Here is a 19,636-nt window from a genome sequence, read left to right as displayed (position 1 = left end):
AGAGGATTACTGGGAAGGGATTTCAACCAGAAAGATGTTAATAATTAAGAAAGCCAAAAGGGCATGAGTAATTTAGTTCTGAAAAATGCACACCATGCAGTTAGCCAAGTAAAAAAACATGTACTTTTAATGTTTCAGCTACTGCTAATCTTTCCAAAAGAAGCCATGCATGGCAAGAGAAAATCTTTTATTCTTAGTATGTCGCTTAACCTGTTACCTACTGAAATACTCACTAAATATAATTCGTCTTTATTCTTGGGCATAAAGGTGAGTCAAAAAGGGGGATATTCCCAGAGGGAATTCCCACCTACAGAAGACTTAGTTAAAAAACTGAGTCACTGAATGGGCAAATTGTACTGAAGGTTCTTGTCCAGGCTCCGCAGGTTGACTTCTCATCTTTTTATCCCCTCAATGCTTATCTGCTACCTTTTGATGCAACCTTCTCCAATGCATATTGAGATGAAAAGGAGGAGTCCTGGGGTTCTGAAATGCAAAACACTGAGATGTGAAATATTAACAGGAGGTTCTAATTGCACTCCCTAGTGGTGATCCTCATCTTCCTCTGAGAACGCCACCTATTACTTCATAAGGGCAAAAGTGACCCTCTTTGCTCGATCTAAGACAGAAGATGTACTTTTTCCTCCTAATATGAATAAAGTTGAGCATATTTTACTAGTGCTAAAGCAATTAGAGAAAACTAACTACCACTGAACAATCTACTGATCTATAAACAGGGGTCCAAGGACAGCTACCAGCCACTGCATTACACTGGAGATGGAAGCCTTAAAACTGTGGATATTTCCTCACCATAAATATTTGTCTGTTCAAAGATTTTCCCTTTTTGTAATTGTACCTGAACCTGCTTTTAAGCCATAATGGAAAAAAATAGAGAATCATTAAATTGTAAATTCATCCCGAGAAGTGAAGTCAGTAGGGCAACCATGTTTCTTGTCACACCACTCAAGCCCTACAAGGTAGAGACTTCATTTCAACTGTTCACTGGGCCAGTATTTAGGCATATCTGTTCTTCATCATCAGGCTTTCACAGCTGCTATATCTGATTTGCTCAAAACCTGAAAAGGAGGGTAATACTACAGAAAAAATTGATTTGTTCAACCTAATTTTTTTAGTTTGTTTAACCAGCAAACATATGATGCTGCGTGGTGTCAGCACTGTGTTGCTGTTAGTGTCAAATCAGTCATGTAGAAAGATATTTGTGTCCAACTCAATCATATTTATTGTCAGATTCTTGTATTTAACCATATGCATGCCATTTCAATATTTTTCAAAAGCTAAGTGCATTTTGGAAATGTCTATTTCTATTAAAAATTCCTAAATTAATTTAGCTCATTGTTCTGATTAATAAAGAACTGCATTTTTTTAAGATAGCAAATGATCTCTGTTCTTTAACAGTTCAGTTCCTTTACTTCTTTTTTGAAGAAAGACCTGGGTCCTAGACTTGCTTTACACTTACAGATAGGAGCCTAAGGTTGGATTTTGTTGTACTGTACATTATTGTAACATTATTAATTTCAGATTTATGCAACCAGAGGTTTTGGGGTCATAACATTTTTTTTCAGGAAAAAAACCAAAACAACAATATATCATTAAAGTTCCCATGTAAGACTTGGAAGTCATGGATCAAAAACATGAAGACTCCACACAGAAAGTGCACTCACCTGTGTTACAAAATGGACCATAGACATTTAATTAAAACACATCACTATAAGGGCTCCTACTGTATTCACACTTTTGTTTCCTACTGACTTGCCTTACCTGAGTAGGAAGGGTGAAGACGAGAGATGATTTGGAGGGGAGGGCAGGGACAAGGGAATGGGTAGGAACACTGATACGATGTTAACACAGGGTCACAGCACTTACAGAGTTATCTCCTACCTAAATGACTGGAAAATTCACCCTTCCAGACATTAGGGAGCACTTTGGTGATAATGAGGAAGAGATGCAACCTCAACACAGCATGTTCACAGTGCATTTTTTTAAAAAGAAACACAAAGACAATAGGAAAAATAGGAAGGAAGAGCATACCTTTCACTACCTTATCCAGATAGTGAGCTTGGGAGATAAAAGACAGGACATTTAAGGTAGGATTGAATAAGTGCATTGCAGCTTACTATGAGACTGTGCAGGTGCTAGAAAGGCAGAGTTCGCTGTGATATGAAAAGAAAAACCTTGATTATGAGGAGAAAAAAAAAAGGAAGAACGGTGGAGCACAGTGCTCCTCAGTCAAAAGGCTTGAAAAGGCTGTGTTTAGGCATCCAGTCATCTTTGCTCATTAAAATCAGGAAGAGAAACAGGAAAGTTATATATATATATACATAGATGTGTTTTTATATAAATATATATATAGGTGTATATGTATATATATCAGAATGCTCTGCTCATTTGCAAGCCTACCTCCATTTTACTGACTGCTTTGGTTTTTATCAGGAAAGGCAGAGTCATTTGAATGTGCTCCACCTCACCTGATTGTCTTATATTTTTCCACACAAAGAGGCACAGTTCTGTGACGTTATCAGACTGGGAGAGGCTTTTCCCTGGATCTTTGTAATGGTAATACATTGCATTTATACAGCATCCTCTAGCCTCAGATCAAATTACTTTACAAATATTAAATTAACCTCATGGCAGCTCTATCAGATAGGCAAGTATTAATATACTCATTCCAAGAAGGGCTAAAAAAAAAGTAAAAAAGAAAGTTACAGATGTCATGGGAGAAGTCATGTGCCCAATTCCCATGGAACATTAATTTGGAAAACCACCTTCTAATTGATTTTCTGGCATGAAACAGAAAGTTGGTGGCAAAGACATGAGCAGAAGCCCTACCTTAGAGAGTCCTGGTGCATGCCAGCAGGCGGCACTCTCTGTCCTAACACCAGCTGGTCTTTATTAAGAAAAAAAGAGGCTCTGAGTCTTGCATTTCTCTCTTTCAATACCTACTTAAACTTAATTTCCCTTGTTCTCTTGCCTGCTCCCTGCAATCTCTCTCTCAGTTGTGTCCTGGTACCTTTTGTAGAGGTTTTTGTTTCAGGTTCGTTCAGGCAGGCTGCCCACGTGGGAGGTCACAGCCTTTCCAGGAATTTCCATCCTGTGAATCTAATGGATCCATTGGAGAACTATTGGTCATAAGCAGGGAGAGATGGGAGGATCAGAGCTAACCTATTATGAGGCAGTTATGAGGCTTGGGAAGGAGGTGAATTAATCCCCCTGGTGTCGTGGGAGAAAGCGCAGCTCACCATCTGCTTGGGTGATGGCTAAAGCCTAGGAACGCGTCTCTTGGATTTTGATGTCCACAGCAGCTCAACCTGTGAATTGTGCAGCTGATGGCAGAGGAGGCAGCTGCCAGTACCAACCATGTGTCAGTTATGTGTCAATGTTTTCTTGTAATTTGAAAAATAATGGGGCTTTCTATGGGAGTATTCCATGGTAGTAGGAATCTTTCTTTTTTAAACCCATATAGGCTCATTCCCATGCTATACTTCTGGCATTAAAATATCATCTTGTTCCCCACCAACACTTTTTCGGAAACCCTGTGGGCATGGGGGACATGCTAGGGATTTATGTAGGAGCTCAGAAAAAAAGCTAGTTTTGTAAGATATCCCCTGCACCTAAAGGCAGCACCACACTCAGCTACATGTCACCATATTCCTCCTTGAAGCCACTTCAGATCTGCTACAGGAGGAGCTATGTAAACATTTTTCAGTGTGAAAGCCCTCTCTTTTCACCAAGTTAGCCTGAGTTAACTTGGTTTGCTTTGTCTGAATGCATTGGGAAGGATAACATGAGCATTTCCCTTGGCTCACAGAGAGGGAGGAAAAGAAGAGAGAAGCGAGCGACGCTGCAGGCAGGTCCTTGAGAAGGACTTTCTCCCCAGCACACTCTTCTTCATTTTCCAAATATTCTTTTTCCCTTTATCTTTCCCATGGTGTGAAGTGGACAGAGCCTCAGTGAAATCACTGGAATTCAACTGAAATCACACAAATGTGAAGGAGAGGAGAAAGCAGACATCCATTGCTGAATGGCACAAGAAGTTTATGTAACAGGGGCAGGGGAAAAGACTGTCTTTAAAGTTCATCTGGGCTTAATATTAATATGCTGCCAAACTACTTCAGGACAGCTTACCTTCAGTTTGATGCAAGATCATGTCAGAACAAAGCGGAAAGCACATATTTTCCACTGACTGCTATAATCATGGTATTCTCTTGCCCAAAGGTACCCATCCAAACCAGAGTAAAGGCAGGGTGGGTGCCAGAGCGTCAAACACAGCTCAACTTCTGCAGTGCATATGCCTGAGTGCTGACTATCTGCTCTGTTGGGCTGAGGGTAGAATCACAGAATAATTAAAGTTGGAAAAGACCTCTAAGATCACTGAGTGCAACCATTAATCTGAAAATGCCAGGTCCACCACTAAAGTACCTAAGCACCACATCTACAAGGTAAGTGAGAACCTTCCCCACACACTGGCGAGCTTATTTTTATCTTGGGCCATGCATAGACTGAGTTGCTTTATTCAAATGGCACAACTGATGCGTTAGAAAGCTGAGGAGAAGAGATCAGGATCCACCTGTGCCTTGTCTGGATTCCAGCTGCTCCAGCCGAAAGGGAGAGGCACTGATTATGACCCCAGCTATTCAGAACATGTGTGATTATTTATGCAAGAAGGATGATGAAAGGCGAACTTTAAAGGGGCAGATTTCTCAAAAATAAGAGTTTCACTAAGTAAAACAAAACCTAGGCTGACGGTGCCATAAGCAGAAGCCTGTGTGGGACAGGCTGTCTGCCTGTCTGTCTGGGCACTGTTATTGCATACATCACCCATGCGTGACAGGACCAGATTTTCTAAAGGAGTTAAGCATGTAGCTTTTGTGGAGATCAATGGGAATTAGGCACTAAGGTGCTTTGAAATACTGCTGGTAGGCTGTTGACTGTTTGGAGAGAGACCCTGAGGTATTCAGCTGAAGCGACTGAATTTCCAGGGATAGCTTTGTTCTTGTGTCCAGGCTGTTCAAGAATGGTGAACATCCCAACTCCACCATACAGGGAAACCCTCTCTGCCATAATTTTTCTAAATAATCCTATATGAATCATAAAATTAAGGGTTGTTGGGAGTAAAATGTCATATAAAGAGATTCACACACTGGAGACCACCTCAGTGCAATGCCCATGTAGGCAGAGTGAATTCTCCCCTTACATCTCCAAGGTAGGATGCACAGCATCTGAGGCATTAGCCAGGCCATATCCTCAGCTCTATCAAATTTGGGGCCAGGCTGTTACTGCCCTGGGAAATTTCTAAAGTTCTAAAGGGGGTTTACGAGAAGGCTGGAGAGGGACTTTTCACAAGAACATGTAGTCATAGGACAAGGAGGAATGGCCTTAAGCTGAAGGAGGGTAGGTTCAGATTGGGTATTAGGAAGAAATTTTTTAATACAAATGTAGTGACACATTGGCGAAGGTTGCCCACAGAAACTGTGGATGCCCCATCTGAGCAACCTTGCCTAGTGGTATGTTCCCTGTCCCTGGCAGGAGTGTTGAAACCAGATGATCTTTAAGGTCCCTTCCAGGCCCAACCATTCTGTGATTCTATGATTCTTTATTAAACCCACAAAATTTTCTGTGCTGCTTTCTGTGAATCAAACCCTTAGAACAGCCTACCACAGAGCTGAGCTATAATTTGGCCTTTCAGAGCCCACAGTAAGAGTTTATTTCACCTTTAAACTCAATGCTCCTAAAACTCACCATGCTCCTTGGATGTGGTTTGGGCCAGAATAGAAGAAACCTGCAATGTTTCTAACTGTGGATGAATTTGGAATATGCTGGAGAGCCCGTCACAGGAGTCTGGCATTGAGGCTGTTGCCATGGTGTGTTTTTTCCTTTAAGAAATCAACCAAACCCTTCTACTGGGTTTCAGGATTCCTGCAGTTAGAAAATCAACTTTGTGCTCTACTCTCCTGCACTAAGTTTGCTGAATTGGGATGATGAATGCAAGCTTCTGCATCAATTTCCTACTTGGAAGTTAACTGGGGTTCCTCTAATGAAATCTCTGAATGTGAGCAATCAAGCTAGTACGTTTGGTGACATGACTCTTCGTAGGAGCAAATAAAATTAATCCACTGGGATCAGAGTTCCTTGTACACCATAAGAAAGAGCCTCCTATGACCTACAAAACAGAAGGATTTCTTACTCTCACACATGCTTGACAGGAAACGGAAGAAGTGTCCCTTATTTGTATCATCCATTTCTACCATGTTACCTGCACACATGGCAATATTGGTAAAGCATCACTTCAGCAATGGGGTTTTATGCTTGTCAGTGCTAAAGCAAACCGGGCCATGACATAGACATATACGGAATTATTATCAACAGAACAAGTTGCCATGCAGGGAAAATACACAAGGACAAGGGGGAATGCTTTCCACATACTTAATGTAATTCCAAGTCAATGTCCTTTCATCTGTGCCAATATAACTAGCTTATTACTCCTGCTAAAGCTATTCAATTTTCTTGGATATTTATGACTTTGCCAAATCTCCTTCTACACATTCATCAACGAAACATTCTGGAGGAAATAGTGTTTACAGCTTCAGAGGCAGGAGACTATGTACAAATTTGTTGCTAAATCACCATGCAAGAAGATGAGGAGGGGGGAAACTGAAAAGAAACAGAATTGCTCCAGCACTCTAAGTATCAAAGAATGATTCCTAAACCAAGGCAGTGCTGCAATAGGAAGGTAGTAGCACACGAAATGATAGTGTGCACCAGTAAAATCTCAATGCTGACTGCATTGCAGTGCTGACCTTTCCCATGATAACATGGATTCTTTATACTTAGAGTGAGGAACACTACAAATAAATTTAATTACCATGAAAGATAAAAGCTTGTTGTTGGAAAACAGTCTGAGCATATCAGCTGTGTGGAGAAATATCATATACCAAACTAATGGCATTTTGGTTTTGCAGCAGAACTGATAAAATGGCACTGAGGGTATGAATCAGACTTTTTTTTCTGCATAAATAACTTTCATATAAAATTGTCCCCTGGATTTGGGGCATTTCGCCGAACTTATTTTTTTCTTTTAAAACCCTTTCATGAATCATGTGTTGCTTTCCAAATCAACTTGTTTGAATAAAAGGCTATAAAATAACATTATAGAAACCCAGGATTTCAATTAATACAGGACTTCTCTCTTAATTTTAAAGTCATTTAAGAAAGGGGGTTTTTTAATCCCTTTCTCACAAAAAGAAATGAAAGCTGCTAGGGACATAGAAAAGAATGACTAATATGATGACTAATGAGACAGAGGAAGTTTTAAAAGCTAGATATTTTTGATTAGGGGGGTACATGTGGAGACCATAATGTGACAGAGTGACATTAGCATAAATAAATGATAAGTAGAATTGAGCCACGGATATGGTTTGTACAATTACCCTAATGCTGAAATTAAAATATTGTGATCAGGCTTCATTTCCTGTCTGTCTTTGCGTGTGCAAATGCACCTGGTGTTCAAGCAAATAAGTGATGTCTACATATAACTAAGCTGATAATCCACACAATAACTACAATGACATTTGCTCAGGTATTGCTAGTGGTTAGTCTTGATGTAGTGTGATTTTCAGCTATCTTGGCATGATGAAAGCAACACAGAGGTAAATTTTCTTGTCTTTAAAAGAAACTGATTAAAATAAAATGACTGGAGGAGAATTCTCACTCTGGAACAATTCTTCTAAATTCAACTGAATTTTTTCAGGTCCACACAGGTATTACCGAGAACAGAACTGGATTCATTAATTTAGTTTTCTATTAACATGTAATGAAAGGTATCTGGGGAGTTTAATGTTACTGATTTTATAGCATGACTACAGAATGGGGACTGAAGTGGCTGAATGCATGACAGTCAGAAAAAAGGAAGAAGGGAAAATGCATTAAGTATTTAAGTGAGATGAAGGAGAAAGGTGAAGCTGAGGCAGTTCATTAATGATGCTGCAAATTGCTTAATGTGACAACTGAACTTCTTTGCATGATTTAGGCATATTGGTGGCATCTTATTAATAATAATAATAATAGACATGACACTGAGAGCTCATGAATAATGCCAGGTACATGAGAAATACAGAACCAAAGCGAGAGGCGAGTGAAATGGTTAGAAAGGTAGCATAGCAGACAAGGGATAAGCAAGACAGAGTTAAATACCAGCCAGAAATCATGTGACTGCAGTTTCCTCTTTTATACTGGCAAGCAAAGTGACAGTGCAAATAATGGAGCAAATAAAAAGAAAGAAAACTTAAAATCAGATGCCTGTTTCTAAAAATGCTGTGACCATAGTAGAGAGGAGTGTTGGAAGCCACAGGAAGACCTCTCAAGAGAGATAAAGTGGGGTATTTTTAAAAGCTTCTAGCTGACATTTAAAGGCTTGTCAAACACCACATAGGTGTACATCATGTCTGATAATAAAAAATATATATAGCTATGCCATCAACAAATGAAAGGACATTTTGCCTTGTTCCCACATGAAAATGTATGATGTCAGAACTTGAAATTCAAGAACAAAGGTGCTCATGCTACACTAAGTCACACATATTCAATTAAGCATGCGTCTTCTCTCCTCCCTGATCATCAATTATTCTTTTAAAAGGAGTCGGTTTTTCTTTCTCCCTACCAATAGTGCAGTGCTCTCCGTTCCAGCCCGGGCTGCATTCACACTTGCCATCCCGGCATGTCCCGTGCTCATTGCAGCGTGGGTGACACGCTCGCTGATCACAGGCTGTGCCCATCCATCCCTCCTCACAGCGGCAGGTGCCTCCGACACAAATGCCATGTCCTCCGCAGTCCGCTGCACAAATCTCTGTGGGAGAGGAAAGAAGAGAGAGGAGGGGATATGGGTGGAGAGAAGGGAGAGGGGGAAAATCCAGACTGTTATTGTTAAGAAAAGCAGACACACTTCACTACCTCGCCTTATGGGGCAATGAAAGGAATTCCTGGAGCTCATAACACTAATCCTTCCTGACAATAAGAATCTAATAAGTATATTACAAAAACGAGATGGACATGGATTGCAGGGGTCTGCTGTGATTGATCCTCCTATTTGCTTTCTAATTCTCTTGCAGTCCTTGAGCTTTTGTGATCCCCAAATCCAAAGGGGAAGGCTCTTCCAATAAGCAGAACAAAAGTCACATTTAATTAAAATTTGGATAAGTGTTGAAACAATGTACTGATAAAATACTGGTCCTAAAGTTAAGTGCTGGTAAAGTCTGTTTATGGTTTGTTAACCCGCAGTTCTGGGATGAGATTCATTAAAATCCTTCTTCTCTCTTCAAAATTAATATAGAATATTTCTATTTCTACTGAGTCTGCATATCTGCTATGTCCCTATTCTCTTACCACCCCATTAAAAATCCCCTCCCAGGCATTCAGAGGTACCACCATGCCTTTTTGGTCAGCCAGATGCACTGGAATTGATAGGATGGTGCTTGTTCCCATGTTTATCAGAGCTAATGAAAGCACAGAGTCATAGCTGGATATTTTGGTACTCACCTCCAAAAAGGACCTTGCCTTTTCAGGGGTTCTGGCCTTCCCACTCTCTGTGAGCCCTAGTGGGCATAAGGACATGCACAATGTTTTTGCCTAGCACTAGACTTTTGTCTAAAACCTGGCATAGCCTTGGCATGAATTTGGGAGACTTTGTGTTTTCATCTACACTGTATTTGCCTGGAGAAAAAGAGACTTGGTGGAGAATAGGCACTCACAAGTCAGGTGTTAAATGTCCATTGCCACCATTACTCTATAGGACTGATTTCAAGGGAAAAAAGAAAACCTAAATACTGATGCAGTGTTGTACTGCAGATGAAATGAAATTAATTTATTTCTTCTCCAGACTCATCAACTGACTGCTACTTTCGATCTCTAATAAACCCTGACTACACTCTCCCCTCCTCAGTTGTAAGAGAGGCAATTCACAGTATTTTAGCCTATCAAGTCTTCCTCCTTCTCTGTGGCTTCTGCCCAGTACTTCTAAATTTCAAAATGTTTTGGCCTCAAGCCTTCTGCTTGACTAAGCCATTTTGTAGAATTCACAGGGTAGGGACACAGTTCCTCTTGGGGCCACAGAGAGAAGATGTGAACAGAAGAAATGCTGAGCAAGGCTGGGCTGGAAGCACAAAGGGGTACCGTGGTACTCCGAAGAGCACATTTTGTCTCTGTTCCCTGAGCTGTGCACCCCCAGAATGAAGTATCTCACACACCAGCCCATTTCCAGTGCCTCTCTTTGTGTCTCTGAGCATAATAACTGAAGATTCGTACCTCCAGGCTCGTGGTGGAGAGGTGACTGGTATTATACAAGACATTTACTCTGTGTCACTGGCTGCACATAAAATATTCAAAGCTACTCAGCCTGCATTAACATCACACCTGACTGAAATTCAGTCCTACTTAAGTTGCCTTTAGTCTTTTGCTAATTAATACAACCATTTACAGGACAGTTGGGCTGTTCAGGGACTTTTTATATGCTCCTGATACAGGACTGGAACATCCCAGTAAACTCTAGGAGTAAAGTTTTGCACCCTAGCAGAGAGCTGCAAGGTCTTCAGCCCCTTACACTGAAATGGCCTCCAGTCTCCAAGGATCAGAGAGTTCTTTGGACAGCTGTAACTATGATAGTAATGATAGTAATACTTTGAATGTCTAGAAAACACCTGATTTTCCAAATGTGACATGAAAATAGTATCTAGCTCCTACTTCCTATACAGCTCAGGGTGGCTGAACAATTTTCAGTTGAACTCCTTTTGCTGCAGTGTCTTGGATTTCTCCAAACACTCTCAAACATTTAGTCCTATATATTTAAGTCTGTAGTGAAAGAACTTTGGAGTTCAAAGGGCCTTAAGGAACTCAGGAACTTGTCTGTATCACTTAGAGTCAACCTGGAAAAAGCATTTGGGTATCTTAGGTACTTAAACACAGTATGTGCACATACCACTTGCTGCTGAGATGTAAAAGAATCTAATGTAAGTTTTATTTGAAGAAAGTAGAAATTACACTATCAAACACTAAAGGCATGACTGAGGAAGGACTCTTGAGTTGCTGTCAGAACATTTTACTCTGCATCTGGCATCAAGACATAGATTTTCACAGCTCCTAGATTTGAGGGAGGTAATATCATACTACAGTACCCGTTACAAAGATAAGGAATGGGTAATTATTGACTTGCTAAAGGGCTGGAGCCCAGACGTGTGTATTTTCTAATCTTTTCCTCAACTGCCAGACAGCACTGCAACTGAGCATGAGTTGGTTAGAATGGTACATGAACACACAGGACCTGCAAGCTGGTTAATATAGCAATAAAGCTGCATTAAAAAAAAAATAAAATTGTCTCCCCTTGGCTGAGTTGATGAACAAAGTCTGGGGAAGGATAAAAGAAACAGCAGAGAAAAAATTGAAAGTTGCATTTATGCTGCTAAAATTTTAGCAAGCTGTGAAGAAATACCTTAAGAAAGTCTAAGAGTACTGGTATTTAAACCCAAACTCCAAAAAATATTGCTGTAGTCTCTAGTGCTTCTCAGCACTCTTTCACCATAGGGCTACTCTAGTCTTGGGCTGTAATCCCTTCTTTGGTTATTGGTTTATATTTTTTATTCGTAAGTGTTGAACTTTGATCTCAGAGTATCAAAGAACATGTAATTTTTCTTGCTTCCAGTTTACCAAGCAATCCAGGGGATGTCAGCTCGGCCACTTCACATCTTCGTTATATCCTGTTCCCTAGCTTTGACCTGCAGGGTCCCATCTCTGAAATGGGGATACCACTGATACCCTCGAGCCCAGCAATGTGCACTGCGAATAACCTGCTCTGCTGCTGACTGTGAAGCTCTGAAATTCCAAAAGACAAGTATCTCCAGTGATGGCCAGGCAAATGGGCATCTCGGAGGACTTGGCATCTTGTGACTCCAAAGTCCATGTGAACATCTTAAGGACTTTGTTATTATTTAATTAATAGTTTATCTTTGGTTTGAGAATGTCAATAAGTCTGGCTGAGATGGATGTTAAAATGTTATTTTATAGGATCATAGAACAGTTTGAGTTGGAAGGGACCTTTAAAGATCATCTATTTCCATAATCAGCAACACTTTCCACTAGACCAGGTAGCTCAGAGCCCCAGCCAACCTGACCTTGAATGTTTCCAGGGGTGGAGCATTCATCACCTCTCTGGGCAACCTGTGACAGTGTTTCACCACCCTCTTTGTAAAAACATTCTCCCTCATATCTAATGTAAATCTACCTTCTTTTAGTTTCAACAATTACCCCTTGTCTTATCACTAGGTTCTATGAAAAGTCTGTCCCCATCTTTCTTATAAGCTGCCTTAAAGGCCACAACAAGGTCTCCCCAGAGCCTTCCATTCTCCATGCTGAACAACCCCAACTCTCTCAGCCTGTCTCCATAGCAGAGCTACCTCAGCCCTCTGATTATCTTTGTGGCCTCCTCTGGACTTGCTCCATCAGGTCCACATCCTTCTTATGCTGGGTATCCCAGACCTGGATGCAGCACTACAGGTTAGGTCTCACAAGGGCAGAGGGGGAGAATCCCCTCCTTCGACCTGCTGGCCACACTGCTTCTGATGCAGCCCAGGACATGTTTGTCTTTCTGGGCTGTGAGCACATATTGTCAGCTCATGTCCAGCTATTTACCCAGCTGCACCCCCAAGCCCTTCTCCTCAGGGTTGCTCTCAATCCCTTCATCCTTCCCTTCATCAGCCTGTATGAATACCAAGGGTTTCCCTGACTCAGGGGCAGCACCTTGTAGATAAAGTAAACAAGGCATAAGGAAGTAAAGTGATGGATCCACAGGTCTATGTGAACTCTGAGACAGTTACAAGACCTCCTTGATGTCCTGATATGCAGTCCTGTGTCCTGTGGGTAAGATGGAAAGGTAGCTCATAGTAGGTCAGATATCCACAGATTGGTGATGAAAGAAAAAAAAAAACAGAGATAAAAGGAAACTATCTGGAGTGACAGTCAGAAGCCTTTTTGGAGTAATTTGAACGTGTGAAACTAGAATAACGGAGTACATTCAAAAATGATGAGGAGAGAAAAAAATTACTTCCTGAAAAGCGAAGTCTCTGTGTAGTCATTCCTATCAAAAGGGATAGAAACCCCTTTGGGACATTTACATCTTGACTGAAATATTTTTCAGACAACATGCTGCCAAGGAACAGTCTTGTACATACGGGCCAGGGATATGCACTGCATGATGTAAAACAAACAGATCTTAGGCTAACCCAGAACAGAAGTGCTAGGAGCATTTTGGGTTTCATCTCCCACTCAGCTGAGATCCCACCCAAACCACCACCTATGCACACAAGAGAGTGCAGACTCCAGGTTATGTATGTATAATTCATGTATAATGGATAGATAAGGTGGTTTGGATTCCCAGGCCCCAAGAGCTGCAATAAAGACTCTCAGCTGTGAAAAACACTTGTGAAGCAAACTACTTACGACAGCCTCCCTAAAATGTAGTTTAATTATTTCTGACAGGGAACCAGGAGCCAGGAACTCTCAAATCTAAATCTTCCATTTAGCTGCCAGTTTAAAGATAGATGGGTACCATACAATTTAAATAGCCTTACAACACTCATCCTGCTGTACGCCCTGGCCCTTTATAACACAGCCCTCTTAAATGCTCACAGGTTTCTAATGGGTGATTAAATAGTCAGAGTAGCTTTTACTTTTGTGGTGACGCTCAAAGAAATGATCAAAATGGATTTCAGATTAAGCTTCCACTTAAATACATGTCTTTTTGGGCAGAATAAGACAGTTAAGGCTGTTGTACAGAAAAGGGCAGGTGAATCGTTTCTTTGTCATTCAGTCCCAGGGACAGAATTTGTCACCTCTGTTCTTATTACAAGCTGCATTTTTTGATACATTTCCCAATTCTGTTTTTAAAATTAGAGGACATGATTAGCTACCATCTGAGCTGCATGAGCAAATGGGAAGGAAAGCTTTTAATTCTCCTAATACAGCATTTACAGACTGGCCAGTTGCACCATATTGCTCCTGCCTATTTAAGCTTAGTTAGAACACTGTTTGTGCATAAAAGACCTGCCTGTTAAATATTTTCACACCAGCTGTTCCTAAAAGGTGACTAAATATTTCCTTTCATCTTTAATCTCTTTCACTGTTTGTATGAACAGCTTAGCCACTCCTTATCCTTTCCTAGAGGAGCACTGAGTTTCTCTTCATCTTGCAACGTAGCTCTCAAAGCTGTCTATAGTCCCATGAAGGAAGGGGATCCTCTGAGTAAATCTGGTGCCCAATTCTAAGAGCAAATATAAGGCTTAATGTATTTTGCTTCCTGACACTTGCGATTACCAGAGGGCACTGATGGATGTTAATTGATTCGCAGATGCAGAGTTTTATCTAAGAAATCAAGTTCATTTCAACGCTACCATCTATGAGTTTGCCATGTTACTGTCCTGCATTCTCTGAATCTTGCCTCATGTTATGGCAGTCCTACCCAAAGAACTGAACTGAGCCTAGTTGCCTTCTGCGGGTCAAGGAGGAAAGACAGGTAGTTCCAGAGGATGATTCATTTGAAATCTCTTTCATGGAGAACTTCTGGAGCAGACTGTGCTGAAGGCTCTATTGAGTTTTGGACGGTTTGTCCAGGGGTCTAAGGTGAAAAGGATAATGCCATTCCCAATAGGATTCTGATTATTTTTCATGCAAATAATCAAAACAGAAATGATTTATTTTCAGTTTCAGGACCTGATCTATTCCATCACTGCTCATCCCCACTAGCAACCAGCCCATGACTGGGGCTTTGAGCAACCTGGTGTAGTGGAATGTGGCCCTGCCCATGGCAGGGGGATTTGGACCTAGGAGACTTCAAGGTCCCTTCCAACTCAAACCATTCTGTGATTCTATGATTCCATGATTCTATGAGCCTAGATTCAACTGCCTGCTGGCTAGTTTTTAGACAAATGGCTTTTCTTTTTTTTATCATTATCTCTTCATGACTGGAGGAGAGATTTCCCTCTGGTCTGTAAAGGCTGCCTCAGAATTACTCAAGGCTATCTTAAAAATCCTTGAATCCTACCCAAAATCTTGACAGTGGCTGCTGATGTGCCTTAACTTCTCCATGGTGTGTTGACAAATATTGTACTGTGATTTTATTCTATCTCCATCAGCATGTCTCTGTTGTTGTTCACTTAAAGCTTAAGAATGTCAACTATCTGAGGCCAAGATTATCCTTTTTGTTCTGCGTTTGCACTTTGCCAGGTGTAATGAGGTCACAGTCCATTAACAGCACTTCAGAAGTAAGAATACTAAAGCAATTACTCATACAAATAAAAAACATTTTTTTTTTGCATATCCTGCTAAAAACTGACCCTGCTAAAAGCTGTCCCATTAAGAATAAAAAGTCTGCTATGTTGCCTTTGATATTTCAGAAGAAAAGTGGGAAAGAAACCTATCAAACACTAACCACCAGTGTAGTGCTTTGTTCATGGCCCTTTTTAATTGATGGAATAGACACATGAGCTTTCAACACAGGAAATGGCATCATCCAGAATTTCATATTATTTTCACATTACATTAAAGAATGGGTTTGGGAGAGGGATAATGATGTTAATTTGTGCTTCATTTATAGCAAATCCATTTTTACATGTTTACCCCTATTCCCCCACAAATCCTCAAACTGGCTTGACAACAGTCTAAAGCTTTCCAGCTTAGAGAAGAGCAATGCAGATGAATATTTTTCTTTAGCATTCATGTGATGCAGAATCAGAGACTTAGCTGCTTCTGACCTGCCTGTTAAATCCTTTAATAAATATGGATTTAGTGCTAAAATATAAGATCAGGTGAAATTGCTCAGAGCTTCCTGAAAAATAGGTCGGTTCCACTGACCTTCAATATATTAATAGAAAATTTAATAATTAAAAATCTGTCTTAACTGGGATTTTCCCATTTTGAGTTGGCTCATTTTAGGCCATTTCCAGCCTCAGACAGATTCTTCCAGAAAAGATGTACAGAAGAGAGGCATGGCACAGAGCTAAAAGGCTGAGTTTGGTAAGCAGCTAAGCCTTGTTTTCACAACCTGCTTTAGAAGGCAAGTTATAGGGAATATCTGGGAAAAGCAACAAATATAAAGATATGGATTAAAAAAAACCACAAGGTGCATGATCAGCATGATTTAGATAACAGTGAAGTGCTAAATACATTCTTCATGATGAAACACATTTTGCAGTGTTATGAAACTCTCATTCCTGTGATTTGATAACTCTGTAGTGACATGAACTCTTTTGCTATTACTGAAGAAGACATAAAGAACATTAGCTTTTAAAACCATTCTTTTTACCAATGTAATAAGGAAAGGATCAAACTAGGGAGCAAGGGAAAATCTGAAAGGAGACGTCTGGATTTTCTGTCCTTGCCAGTAACAAATCTGTAGCATGAAATCCTCCAAAAACCATCCCAGTTCATTAGCAGCCAGGTTGTGCAAGTTGTGTCCACGCCACTGATTGAGGGGCTTGTGTTTTTACTTTCAGAGATCATGTCCTAAAAGCAAAATCTGCATAATTTAATGCCTTTATACAAATAATGTATCTCTTTTTAAAACATACATCAATTATGTAAATATTACTAATGTAGAAATAGTAACTATTATTTATGTCAATAAATGTAAAACCTGTGCTTTTATGAGTGTAATTAAACTTCTGGTACTGAGATGACTCTCCACTCCACTCAAGGGTCTCAATGTATTTTACACAGCTCAGCAAACTGAATATATCTGAAAGGTAACAGCTATTTATTTTCTTTCCATGGATGAGGAGATCAAGATTAAAGGATGCTCTCTAGAGACTGAAAATTAATCTATCAGCTTTGTATCATTCCGAATCAGGAAGTACACTGACCTTCAGCAATGGTTTTGAAATGTGACTTTGGACACCTGAATTTTCACCTCCTGAACACAAAGCCCTGAGGAGCATCCTGGAGTGCCTGCACTGGGGAATGCATATCCTGTGTTAAAGAGTGATCCTAACCAGAACACCTGAGTTAGCCTGAATGCTGATTCTTGCCAGGTCTCCAGAAGGAGGACTGAGTACAAGTCTTCAATACATGCGCAGAAGGGAAAACTTCGGAGAAGGGTCGGTGAAGATCCCTAATAAAAGAAAGCACCCATCTCTGGCCCTCAACTAATCAAAACATAACCCCACTTTAGCTTTTTCGCCCATTCTTCTCCCGGTATTTAGTTCTTTGCTTGCATAAACAGCTCTGTGCTTAACTGAAAGGCTTCTGCAAATCCTGTTCTAGGTATCATCTCTCTCTGGAGATTCAGATCAGGAACCTGGGTTGCTCTGAGCTGCCAAACATGGAGATGAAGTGTCCACAAAGTAGCTCCTCACCAGGTGCTGAGCAGATCCAGGAGATATGTCCATAACTGCCCTAGAACCCACCTTCCATCTCTGAAATGAGTAATGAATGAGTTTGGTATAGTAATATACTACTGTATGTCTGGCCTCCAAGACTGAGCCTCAAACTCTGTAAGCTTACAGTACTGAGCCCAATGGGACTCTTGGAAATTCTTGCTAGAAATAGTAACAGTAAGAACAGGAGCAGTCGCTAGCCAGCCCTGTGCTAACGGAACACAGCTCTTACCCCATCTGTCCTGGTGCAAAATGTACAGTCAGGATATCTTTAAAAAAACCCCCTCACTTCTAAATGCAATTTCAGCTTGCTTCATATTTGCATAAAAGTCTTCCAGTTCCTGTTTGAAAAGCTGTAACTGTGGGATGAAATTCCATTAAACTGGTCTGGTGCCTTTTATCAGCTGCTAGTTTCTGCAGTATTCATACTCTATTTTCATCCTTTCCTTAAATACTAGGGATTGACCATCACATTGTATTTAAAGCATCTTCTCCATGGATGTGATTTACTTTTGTACTTGTGTCATTCTTCCATTTATTTATTATTATGAACTTTATTTTAAACTGTCTCTTGCTGTTGAATAGCAGGACACGAAATACCAGGTATTGTCATGCTTCAGTCTTGGAGCTGAGATTTGTTGAATAAAATAAATATCCCAAAGTGCAGGATTATATTTTTCTCTTTGATGCTTAATTGAATCTCTATGCTTTCTGGGATGTGAGGTAAAGCTTCCCAGAGAAGAAACAATTCCTATGTTAGAATTCCTAATCCTAACAAGGCTTCTTCTCTGGACTAATTTTAATTTCCTCCCTGTGTCCATAAGGAAGAGATAATTCGACAGCAGAAAAGCCTTTTACTCATGCTTACTGTTGTTAAAAAGAACTAATTTCTTTTCCAATTCTGTACAGTTCGCTTTTTTTCTAAAATCAATTCAACAGAGCATTTACAAATGTGTGTGCTGAAGTGATCGCAAGCTAGATTTGCTTGGGATTCCCTTATTCAGAGCTCATACAGTCCCAACGTTGTTTGTTTTTATTTCAGATAGGATTTCACCAAAGAACTTAGAAATTTTAATTACTCATCTTCTTCAAAAGGAGACAGAACATGTATGAAACATGCAGGGCTGACATATCCAGAAGTTAGATGTCTGTCTATCCACACAAATGGGATGCAGCAGCAGCTGTTCCAAAAGGTTTGTGTCTGCTGTGCTGTCCATATGCCTCAACATTGGCCTGAAAGGATCACTTTTACAGAAAAGCAGCAGAGCTCTCTCCAAAGCACTTTCGAACTTTCATCTCTCAAGATCATTAGAAAGGTGCTCATTAGTGCAAATTGTGATAGTTTTTAGAGTATGAACATCTTGCAACTTAGAAGGGGGCAGAAAGACTATACTAATTCCAGTGCATCCACTTCAGACAGCTTATTTAATCATAGATTTCCAGCCTTCAGTAGACACTGATACACTATATGACAATCTTGTGTATGACAATCTTGACAGTCTTACATTGGTTTTTTCCTGCTTAATTTTGATGTTATTCTGTTTTACCTACCCCCAGATTATTTTCCTTATTATTTAACGTCAGACATTCCACTCCCCCCACCGTGGGCAGGGACACCTTCCACTAGACCAAGCTGCTCAAAACCTTCCAATCTGGCCTCGAACACTTTCAGGGATGGGGCATCCACAGCTTTTCTGGGCAACCTATTTCAGTGTCTCAAATGTGATTAGATGAAGCTGAAAACATCCAATAAACCTTTGAAGAAACTCTGATCACGATAAGCTCCAGATGGGTTGGAGTGTAAGGAAATAGTCACAGGAGCTATCCACCAACAACAGCATGGAATTGACTGAATGGCAGCGGAGAAGCCATGTCATGGAACCTATGACAATCCTTGCTGAGCCAAATGAGTGAGGTATGAGACGATAGTCTTGATCCAGCATTATCAAGATAGATCACAGAGAGACTGCACACAAATATCCATCCTGCTGACACTGCAGCAGTATTCTGTTTAAAAGTGGGAATTGTCAGAAGCAGAGGTCTAGACTCACAAATTAAGAGGATGTCTACACAGTCTTTTGTGAGTTGGTTAGAGAGGGATTGGCTAAATGTACTGAATGACATTTATCTTCAGTTCAAAAGATGCATTACTGCCATAGACCAATTCTAAGCCTGCAGAAATACATGCTGGTTCCTATGGTTTTATGAGCATG

At 40.4% G+C, this 19,636-nt stretch overlaps 1 protein-coding gene across 10 annotated transcripts in view; it reads right to left on the bottom strand.

Moving 5' to 3' along the window:
- Positions 1-19,636, bottom strand: part of TENM4 (teneurin transmembrane protein 4) — a 601,078-nt gene that overhangs the window by 118,321 nt on the left and 463,121 nt on the right. For 6 of the 10 annotated variants that reach the window (XM_032679109.1, XM_032679110.1, XM_032679111.1 and 3 more), the window contains 2 exons: positions 8,672-8,857; positions 2,047-2,073 (listed from right to left, as the gene is read on the bottom strand). In XM_032679109.1, coding sequence (XP_032535000.1) covers positions 2,047-2,073; positions 8,672-8,857 — 213 coding nt within the window. The remainder of the gene's footprint in view (positions 1-2,046; positions 2,074-8,671; positions 8,858-19,636) is intronic. The other 4 variants (XM_032679112.1, XM_032679114.1, XM_032679119.1 and 1 more) reach the window with 1 other exon arrangement.

The sequence above is a fragment of the Chiroxiphia lanceolata genome, chromosome 2, assembly GCF_009829145.1.
Source record: "Chiroxiphia lanceolata isolate bChiLan1 chromosome 2, bChiLan1.pri, whole genome shotgun sequence".
Taxonomy (NCBI): domain Eukaryota; kingdom Metazoa; phylum Chordata; class Aves; order Passeriformes; family Pipridae; genus Chiroxiphia; species Chiroxiphia lanceolata.
This window is presented reverse-complemented; position numbering and strand designations above follow the sequence as displayed.